Source organism: Otolemur garnettii, unplaced genomic scaffold (genome assembly GCF_000181295.1).
Source record: "Otolemur garnettii isolate 467f Iridium unplaced genomic scaffold, OtoGar3 scaffold00179, whole genome shotgun sequence".
NCBI lineage: Eukaryota > Metazoa > Chordata > Mammalia > Primates > Galagidae > Otolemur > Otolemur garnettii.
Genome location: NW_003852574.1, coordinates 1,523,902 through 1,534,457, shown reverse-complemented (window position 1 = coordinate 1,534,457; position 10,556 = coordinate 1,523,902). Strand labels below are relative to the sequence as shown.

At 45.3% G+C, this 10,556-nt stretch overlaps 2 protein-coding genes across 2 annotated transcripts in view; both read left to right on the top strand.

The window, feature by feature from the left end:
* Positions 1-8,057, top strand: part of USP4 (ubiquitin specific peptidase 4) — an 83,953-nt gene extending 75,896 nt beyond the window's left edge. Inside the window, exons 19-22 of the mRNA XM_023519518.1 lie at positions 1,813-1,936; positions 2,377-4,493; positions 5,673-5,764; positions 7,494-8,057. Of these exons, the coding sequence (XP_023375286.1) occupies positions 1,813-1,936; positions 2,377-2,538 (286 nt within the window). The 3' untranslated portion in view covers positions 2,539-4,493; positions 5,673-5,764; positions 7,494-8,057. The remainder of the gene's footprint in view (positions 1-1,812; positions 1,937-2,376; positions 4,494-5,672; positions 5,765-7,493) is intronic.
* CUNH3orf62 (chromosome unknown C3orf62 homolog) lies at positions 4,006-7,776 on the top strand (the record flags this gene model as incomplete). The annotated part of the gene is made up of 3 exons (XM_003800585.3): positions 4,006-4,493; positions 5,673-5,764; positions 7,494-7,776. Coding segments are annotated over 3 exons (846 nt in total), but the record flags the coding sequence as incomplete, so codon positions are not given.
* Positions 8,058-10,556: the final 2,499 nt, after the last annotated feature.

The window sequence follows — 10,556 nt, the reverse complement described above, 5'->3', positions numbered from 1 at the left end:
TGTGGCATCACAGCTCACAGCAACCTCCAACTCCTGGGCTCAAGCGAGTCTCCTGCCTCAGCCTCCCAAGTAGCTGGGACCACAGGCACCCGCCACGCCTGGTTATTTTTTGGTGGTAGCCATCGTTGTTTTGGTGGCCTGGGCTGGATTCGAACCCACCACCTTAGGTGTATGTGGCTGGCGCCTTAGCCACTTGAGCCACAGGCACCGAGCCTATCTGTTTTATTTATTGTTTGAGATACAGTCTCACTGTGTCACCCTCAGTAGAGTGCCATGGCGTCACAGTTCACAACAACTTCAAACTCTTGGGCTTAAGAGATTCTCTTGCCTCAGCCTCCCAAGTAGCTGGGACTACAGTCATCTGTCACAACGCCTGGCTATTTTTTTGTTGTAATTGTTACTGTTGTTTAGCCAGTGGTTCAGCCAGCCTGTGGTTCAAACCTGCCAGCCCTGGTGTATGTGGTTGGCACCGAGCCCAAATATGTTAATTTTTTTTTCTTTTTGAGATAGTCTTAGTATGTCGCTCTTGGTAGAGTGCTGTGGCATCATAGCTCACAGCAACCTCAAACTCTTGGGCTCAAGTGATTCTCTTGCCTCATCCTCCCAAGTAGCTGGGACTACAGTCACCTGTCACAATGCCAGGCTATTTTTTGTTGCAGTTGTCATTGTTGGTTAGCTGGTTGTGGCCAGGTTCAAACTCGCCAACTTTCGTGTATGTGGCTGGCACCATAACCACTGTGCTATGGGCGCTGAGCCCTAATATATTAATTTTTAACTGCTTTTTTATTTTAACACCAACAGATACCACTTGTTCAGATTTCTCAGCCTTAGTTTTGTCATCCATGAGTTTAGGCTGGTTGTGTAAGGGTCCACATTGGGCCAACAATTAGAACTCCAAGATTGAGAGCTGCTATTCCTACTGTTATCTCTTTGGTGAGGAAACTGAGGCTAAAATGTTAGAAACAGCTTGCCCAAGTTGCAAATAAATTGAGACTAGAAATCAGATCGTCATTTAATTCTGTAGTTGCTGGGAATCTGGGTGGAGTAGGATTTAAGCATTGCTGCTAGGATTGATGTTATAAACACATCCTGCTTGGAAATACCATAAAATCAAGATAGGAGCCATTGGCTATGGAAAATGTTTGGTCCATAGTGAGGAATTGTTACCTAACCACATACTTTTGACTCACAGTTTTGGAAAAGAATAAATTTAAGGCTTTTTGCTCACATCCCACCTATGCAAACCCAGAGACCCAATGTTTCCCTAACTACAATGGATCCTGTAGGCTCAGAGTATGGAGAACATTCTGATGATGGTGGTAGCTGTGATGATTGTGCCTAGCTGCAATAGGGGAGATTGACTTTGCATGTGTTTTTGACAGCCATTGTTTTGCTTAGATCTTAGAAATCCCAGTTCCTTTTATGGGTCCCTGGCTTTGGACAATCACACATAGCCATCCTAAAGACTGACACTGGATAACTGTTCATTTTCCAAAATTATAGTTTAAATAGCTCCATTCTCTACTCTTTTTTTTTTAGTCTTTATTTATTTGTTTTTTGCGGTTTTTGGCCGGGGCCGGGTTTGAACCCGCCACCTCTGGTATATGGGGCCAGCGCCCTACTCCTTGAACCACAGGTGCTGCTCCCATTCTTAACTCTCTAGAGCCTTTTTGAGAAGGAATAGATAAGAGTTTTAGTTGTTAAGACAAAAACTATAAATTATTGTTGATTTCAGGGTTTTGTTTTTGAGGGTTTCTTTTTTTGGTTGTTTGTTCAGTGAAAGCCTAATAAGTGGTAAAATTAATTGCCCAGTAACTGCTGGACTGTTTTCTTTGTTGACTTGACAGATACTGCATACGCAAAGAACAAACTGAATGGGAAATGGTATTACTTTGATGATAGCAGTGTGTCCCTGGCCTCTGAGGATCAGATAGTGGTGAGTAGCCCTGGATACCTGGTTCTTCCTCTTGCCTTAGCAGATTAAATCTGGGAAGTTTATTGTCTGACTAGTTGGTTATTTCATCATCCTGAGGTGACAGTGAAAGCTAGGTGTGATAGAGTTGGCTGCCATTCCTTCTGATACCCTGTGTAAATGAGAAACTCAGCTCTTCTTAGGGTTCTGTGTCCAGGGCATCTGCTTTCCCCTCATCCCCTGGTGGGGCAGCACAAGCCAGCCTCTATGTAGAGATACATAGGGAAAAATGGCAGATCCCTGAGAGTTGGTTTTTTTTTTTTTTTTTTTTAATTAAATCATAGCTGTGTACATTAATGCAGTCATGGGGTAGATCACTGAGAGTATTGAGTAATGAAAGAAAAGCTAGAGAAAATGGGTTATTTTTCCAAATAATAAATGGACTTTCTTCTTTTGTGTTTTAGACAAAAGCAGCTTATGTGCTATTTTACCAGCGTCGAGATGATGATTCTTATAAGATGCCTTCGCTCAGCAGTTTTCCTGGTTCCTCTGATGGAGGGTCGAGACCAAGCAGTTCACAGCAGGGCTTGGGGGATGATGAGGCTTGTAGCATGGACACCAACTGACATTGACTTGGCCACCCTGCGGCACCAGTGCAGTCCCCTAGGAGGACATCTTTCACATTCTGAGAACTGCTAGTGTTCAGTCTAAATAGCAGATAAGGAAATTCCCTTCTTTTATGAGCAGAAGGAAAAAAAAAAGACCCTGTTTGCTTGGAAGGGTTATGTCAAGAGGCTGAATTATTTTTCTTTTTAAACAGGTGGTGAGAAATTTCTGTAAAACCTGTGAAGCTGAAAAGTGGGGTAGGGTATGGGTAGTATGTCTGATGGATTCCAAAGAATGGAGAGGAACACATTAAGTGTGGTGCAGCTGTGAAGAGCCCACACAGGGCTGCCTGAGCTCTTGGATTTCTGGTTCTGGTGCTGATACTGCTCCCCAAGTAGTCTGCCCACAGTAAACCAAGTCACAAGTAAACTTGGTTTTGTCCCCCTTTCCCTTGTGTGTACTGAGATGGGTTTATAATTTTTTAAAAAGTAGCCACTGAAGCCCATTTCTATTTCTCCTTTGAGTCATGGAATGTCTAGCTTTCATCCCCCGAATGAAGATATTTAGTGTTGGGGTCTCCTGTCCTTCAACTTCCTGTGGAACCTAGAAGTTATGTTGTGTCTCCCACTGTCCTTGATGAATTGAGACAGACATTGTGTGGAACTTTTATTATCAGAAACATACTAGGTATTAGAAGTCTGTACAGAAAACTGCTGGGTACTGTATCTTAACCAGTCATTTCTCTCCATGTTGGCTGGAGAACAGGAACCTTTGTGGGAGATGTCAGGCCTGGAAGGGGCTCTGGCTCATGTGGTTTGGAGTGATAATGTATGGTGTGATCCAGATGCCCTCCCTTCTGGTTCTCTCTTCACTCCCCGCATCTGTCCAGGCCCCACCCCTACTTTGCTCCGGCCTCTGCCCCCGCCCCTGCCCCCGCCCGGTCTGTCTGGCCTCAGGCCTCGGGTGAGGCGGAGCTTGAGGGGCGGAGCTTGAGGTCGCGTGCCCTCGCAGCCACGTGGGTGTGGGACTGAAGAACTTGGTCCTGTAGGCTTTTTGTCTTGACCTTTAACCTAACCCGCGGGGGTTGTGGCCGCTGGTCTCAGAGCACGTGCGATCTATGCGCGTGCAGTGACCGTTGGCGGGGGTGACAGTGTCGCTATTTCTCGGTGAGGAGGATATGGCTGGGGCCTCTAACTGCGGGTGGCTTGAGTGCCGGGTATGAGTGCCGTACTACCAATGCAGGGATGCAGTGGGGAAGGGGCCACACAGCCAGGCATCCGGAGGCAGGTGGTCCTGGGGCTCCTGCCAAATCTCCCTAAGAACTTTGGGTAACACCCAAACAGCGTGGGAGGGTGAGGGGGGGGGAGTGTCCTGATCTAGTATAGATGGAGGATACACTATACTATACACTATAGTGTATATGGTGGATACTATTCCTCCTCAAGGAAATGGTGACAAGCACTCCACTCCCCATTTAGGGGTAATTTACAACCTCATTTGTAAAATTGTGCTTGCTCTGTGCATTTCCAGTGTATTATATAAAGACATGGTCACTTTTAGGGGAAATGTCCGAAAAACTAAGAAGATGCAGAAAGGAGTTGGCTGCAGCCATTGACCGGGCATTTGAAGGAGTCAGTCATTCCCAAGAGTGCACAAACCAGCAGAGACTGGAGCTGGACACTGCTCCATTTTCCTTCTCGCTGCCCATGCACAGACTTCTCTGCAGAAGACATCCATCGGCAGCCTGCTCTTCTGCTGCTCCTTTTGCAGCTGTCCCATGTCCTCTTGATAATGAGAACCTTGCCTTTGCATCAAACCCTGTCCCAGTAAATGCAAAACCACATGTTTTATGCCCCAAAAGAAAACCTCTGAGCAGCAAAGAAAATGTACTGATCCATTCCTCCATTTTGGCACCTGAAAGACAGTTTTGGAGAGCTGCAGGAGATGGGGAAAACTGGAGAAAAGAAAGTTTAAGGTGATTATAATTTGATAATTTAATAGCTACAGTTAAGAGGATTCTTGTATCTAGAAAAAATGTTGATGATCCTAGATTTAGTTCACGGCAATGCTCTTGCCTCCACGTGGGAGTTCTATGACTGTGTTTGGTTGTGTTTTGTTGTTGTTTAGAGAGACATAGTTTCACTTTGTCACCCTGGGTTGAGTGCCATGGTATTAGCCTACCTCACAGCAACCTCAAACAAAGACTTAATTGAACCTCTTGCCTCAGCCTTCTGAGTAGTTGGGACTACAGGTGTGTGCCACAACACCAGCTTTTTTTTTTTTTTTTTTAATAGAGCCAGGGTCTTGCTCTTGCTCAGGCTCATCTCTGAGCTCAAGCAATCCACCCTCCTCAGCCTCCCAGAGTGCTAGGATTACAAGCATGAGCCACTGCACCCAGCTTCCATGACGGTATTTGGTAAGTTCATAGACTTTCAAAATTTAGCCTGAAAACATAGTTATGTTATGTGTCTATTTCTGGGTTGAAGGACTTAAGTTGTCAATCCTGGATGTCAAACCAGTCATGGAAACTACTTTGCAGTACCCAAAGAGATAATGAATGTTAAATAATGCAATTTTAAAATAACTTTTATTATTTATGCTGTAAAAACAAAAATCTGAATTCCATTTTAACTCTTACGTTTGAACCTGGACACTGTGGGCTTTGACAACCGCCTTTGCCCATACTTGGGAGAGGCTGAACTAAAGCCAGGGCTCTACTCCTAGCTTTATCCCTACCTCTGCTCCCCTTTGTATTATAACCAGGTTAAAATATCCTCTAGAACTTTTCTTTTTCCAAGTTCATAATGCCTTGTCCCAGGCACCTTGACTTGGAGAAGAGGGGATGACAAAGTCCTGCCATCTTGGCTGTAACATATGCAGGGTATACAAAAGCCATTTAACTGGTTCAACTTCACAAATATTTGTTAGTATTCATAAACATTAATGCAGTTTGTGGTGCTTGTGAGTCATGATATACTGTTCATCAATTTTTTCCCTGATTTAGCAGCTTCTGATTGTCTTCTAATCACATTATAAAGGACAATTTCAAGTTACTATACGTTTTCATCTTAAAATTATCTGAGTTCCCTCCAGTATTTTCCTGAAAGAGTATCTAATACCCTACCTTTTATTTTCCCCACCTGGGTGGCTGCAGGAAAGATATGGAAAGAGATTTGAAGGTTGACTCAAACATGCCACTCAACAGTTCTAGCCAAGAGGTCACAAAGGATCTGCTTGACATGATTGGTGAGTACAGAGGGCTAGTCTGTCCTTTCCTTGGGAAGGATAGGTCCTTTATGCTAGCCCTTGAGTCAGCAAATGTCTCAGATTTCTAAAAAAATTATCTTATTTATGATATCATCTATTTATTTGATAGGTTTGTTTTGGTCACAGCAGACTGAACAGCACAGAGCCCTGCCCTCATAGAACTTAGCAAGGTCATGCATCCATCAGGTCATTTCATACATGTCTAGTTATAGTGAGTTCATGAAAGCAAAGAACATTGGCCACCCTTGATGATTAAGCGTAGATTTGTAGGAAACAGAAAATAGCCAAAGAGGAGAGAGTAGTCCAGCTAAGGTAGGTCAATAGAAGATTAATAGAAAAATTAGAAGCCAAAAGCAGTCCTATAATTTCCACCACCCAGAGATAGCCAATTGTTAATATAGTATAGTACACATTGGGTCAGACATTTTTTTCTACATACAAATCTGTACTCTGAACTACATGTGCCCTATTTTCTTTTTTTTTTTGTAGAGACAGAGTCTCACATTATTGCCCTCAGTAGAGTTGGGTAGAGTGCTATGGCATCACACAGCTCACAGCAACCTCCAACTCTTGGGCTCAGGCAATTCTCTTTCCTCAGCCTCCCATGTAGCTGGGATGACAAGTGCCCGCCACAATGCCCGGCTTTTTTTTGTTGCAGTTTGGCTGGGGCCAGGTTCAAATCTGCCACCCTTGGTATATGGGGCTGATGCCCTACTCACTGAGCCACAGGCGCCACCCAATATGCGCTATTTTTAAATGATTAATGTTACATAGTGCACAAATAGCTCCTAGTGAAGGGATCTATAGCCTTGGGTGATGCCTAAAAGCTGTTGGCTCTGAAGGTTCTCCACGTTATGGGAGAGAAAAAGGAGGCCTGATGAGAGGGGAGGTACATACTGGAGGCCACAAAGTAAAGCTTTCACCAGCCTCTGACTTCAGTGGACTGAGTTTTCTCCAGTAGCCCTAGGAGGTGAACTGAAGTCATCATTGCCTCTGCATATCATCTTCTTGGCCTTCACCAACAGTAGGCAGCATTTTGATTACCCTAAAGACCTTGGCGCTTTTTTGTTATTGTTTGGTTTTTTTGAAACAGAGGCCTTACTCTGTTACCCTAGGTAAAGTGCTGTGGCATCATCATAGCTTACAGCAACCTCAAACTCTTGGGCTCAAGAAAACTTCCCACCTCAGCCTCCCAAGTAGCTGGGACTACAGGCACCTGCCAGGATGCCCGGCTAATTTTTCTCTATTTCTAGTAGAGATGAGGTCTCAATCAGCTCAGGCTGATTTGGAGGTCCTGAGCTCAAGCAGTCCACCCTCAGCCTCCAGAGTGCTAGCATTATAGGCGTGAGCCACGGTGCTCAGTGGGGTTTTTTTTTTTTTTTCCTACACTATTGTCTTGGCATCCCTGCAGGTTAGGGAGTTCCCTGAGAGCCAGGACATGCATGTGCATTTCTGTGTTCTCTCACATAGTACTCTAGGACTGGCAGATAGTTGGGACTCCATAAATACTCAGGCCTGAAAGAAGGCACCACCATACCCACCTGAGTTTGGCACTCTGGCAGCCTGCATGCCCTGGGACAGGAATGCCTAGCTTTGCATAGTCCCTAAAGAGTGACTACCCATTCAATTCATGGTTTTTAACTTGTGCCTGAAATGTCTTCAAAAACCTCTGACTAGAATTATAAAGCTGAATGTTCTTATTTTTAAGACCACACAAGTATCCGAACTATTGAAGAATTAGCTGGAAAATTAGAATTTGAAAATGAGCTGAACCGTGCTTGTGGTCGCTGCCAAGATTCACCCTTCAAGGAAGAAGCCTGGGCTTTGCTTATGGATGAGAGCCCCCAGAAGGCATTGGATGCTGACCCTGGTAGTCTGAAGCAGGCTTTTGATGATAATAATATAGTTGAGACAGTTCTGGACTTGGAAGAGGACTATAATTTGATGACCTCTTTTAAATACCACATGGATTAAGGACTGTTGTTCTTAGCTGTGATACTTTACAGCAGGAGGCTGCCATCAAGGAGCCTGAGCAGAAGCAGCCACGGTCGTTGTCAGGGGCCGCATTTTTCAAAGGGTTGGCAAAACCTGAATTATCACACCTTTTTAAAATTCCCAGTTGTGTCCCTTTTTGAGCTGAGAGCTTGGTTTTTGAATTCTGTTGCTTTAATATATTTCCTGTTATTGACTTTGACTTTTCTTGATACCTTGAATATATTTTTTAAATTGATGTTCAGTATTTCCAGTACCCAAGCTAGGTGTGGGATGTGGGTCTTTGCTGTCTCTGTCTCTTGGTGTTCTTTTCTATAGGCCTCTGAAAAGGTATAGGGACCACCACAGTGGGCTTTGTCTACCTCTGGTAACAGCCCATCCCATCCTAGGCCAGATCAGCCTACACAGAGGAATCAGGGTCCAGCTGGAGCTTGGCATGGGCCCTCTGCTACCCTTACACACTTTTTTCTCCTTGCATACTTTGTACAGAGAGCCCCCTGATCCCTGCATGGGCCTCATGGCCTCCCCATGTCTAGACCTGCCATCCCTGCCCCTGCCCAGCTCAGAGGCCTCTGTAGAGACCTCCTGGTTGAATCAGAGGAGCTGGCAGGATCCCTGGCTCCCTACTAACAGGACATTCCCGTAAGGCCTCCCTATGACACCCCACACCTCCAGTTACCTGGCCCTCAGCTGAGGAATAATGGAGAAGGAAAGGTAAGTCTAGGTTTTGCCCCTCCATCTTCCTACCTAAACCTCATCAGTCCTACTACAGGCCTGGAGACCATAGGTGGTTCCAATGGCAATGATCCTGCTGGGGAAGACAGGGCTGGGAGTGAAAGAGGGACTGGGCTATTGCCCTCCTGAGATCAGCATAGTAGCAAAAGGTTACTCGCTTCAGCTCCACCCCTAGAAAGAAAGAAAGGACATCATTGAAATTATTTGGCCAAATATTTCGAAACCATGTTGTTCTCTTAGGAAACGTAATAAGTTCTTGGGCAAGATTTGATGTATCTCAGAAACTGAATCTCAGAGAAGTGCCATCTTCTGAGCTAATCAAGGAAGGAGGAGGATAGGATGAGGAGGCTGGCAAAGGACTGTAAGACTCAAAGCCTGAGCAAACCAAAGAGCTGGGGAGAAAGCCCCAACATCTTGACTAATTGCTCACCAGGCTGCCTTCTAGGCCAGTGACCTGCCATAGGGCAGGCTGTAGAGCCAGTAACACTCCTTTACCAAAAGTGGGAGCTGCAGGTCTAGTCCTTAGCAGAGCTCAGCCCACCTGCCAGTGCCCCAGGAAATATGGTGCAGCTATATATCCCAGCCACTTGGGTGGAAGGGCCTCCCCAGTGGGTATGTGCTGGTTCCTTCCTAGTCATGGCCACTGCCCTACCTGGGGCTAGAGGGGCGGACAAGGCTAACCAGAGCTTCCCCCAGGGCACCTATTGCTGGATCCCTACAGGAGGTATCTGAGCATTCGCAACCTGTTCAGGTTCTTCTGAAGCAGGAAGGATGGGAACAAATGACAAGAAATGTTTACAGCATCCTCGGCTGCCTGTTGGAGAGATGTCAGACAGATCGGCTGCCTGTTGGAGAGATGTCAGACAGACTAAGACTAATTAATACTCAAAAAAGTTCTCAAAACAGTATGTTTCAAATATATATGGATGTGGATACTCTTCTGTGAAAGAGGTGGAGCTAGCTTAATTCTCATCCCTCCCCACAGACTACTCACCCCATTAACACCCTTCAGGGTAAACTAGATTTAGTACTCTTTTCCAAGGACTAGGAAGAGAAAAATCACTAACAACAGAGAAACTTGGCCATATACTAACTTAATCAAATATTCAAGTTAACCTCACCAGTGATATAATATGAGTATCACACATAACCCGGATAGGATGCCACAAGAAGGGTACTTTACCTTCCTAGTATTCTTTTTTTTTTCTACTTTTTTTTTTTTTGAGACAGAGCCTCAAGCTGTCCCCCTGGGTAGAGTGCTGTGGCTTCACAGCTCACAGCAACGTCCAACTCCTGGGCTCAAGCAAGTCTCCTGCCTCAGCCTCCCAAGTAGCTGGGACCATAGGCGCCCGCCACAACGCCCTGCTATTTTTTGGTTGCAGCTGTCGTTGTTGTTTGGTGGGTCCAGGCCAGATTCGAATCCGCCACCTTAAGTGTATTTGGCTGGCGCCTTAGCCACTTGAGCCACAGGTGCTGAGCCAGTATTCTTTTTTTTTTGAGACAGAGTTTTACTTTGTCACCCTCGGTAGAATGCTGTAGCATCACAGCTCACAGCAACCTCCAACTCCTGGGCTTAGGTGATTCTCTTGCCTCAGCCTTCCAAGTAGCTGGGACTACACATGTCTGCCACAATGCCCAGCTATTTTTTGTTACAGTTTGGCCGGGGCTGGGTTTGAACCCACCACCCTGGGTATATGGGGCTGGCGCCCTACACACTGAGCCACAGGTACTGCCCACCTTCCTAGTATTCTTACCAAAAGTCCACCTCCCTAGCTTATGATCATGAGGTAATGTCAGACAAACCTAGATTGGAGGACATTCTACAGGGTACCTGGCCAGAACTCAGGACTCTGAAGGCCATGAAAAAGATAGACTCAAAATCTTGTCATAGACCACTAAAGAGGAAGGAGACACAATGATTAAAGGCCATGTAGAATCCTGGATTCTACCCTGGAACAGAAAGAGGACATTGGAAAAACTGGCAAAATCCAAATACAGCCTGAAGTTTAGTTAATATATTGATGTCAGTTTCTTTTCTTTCTTT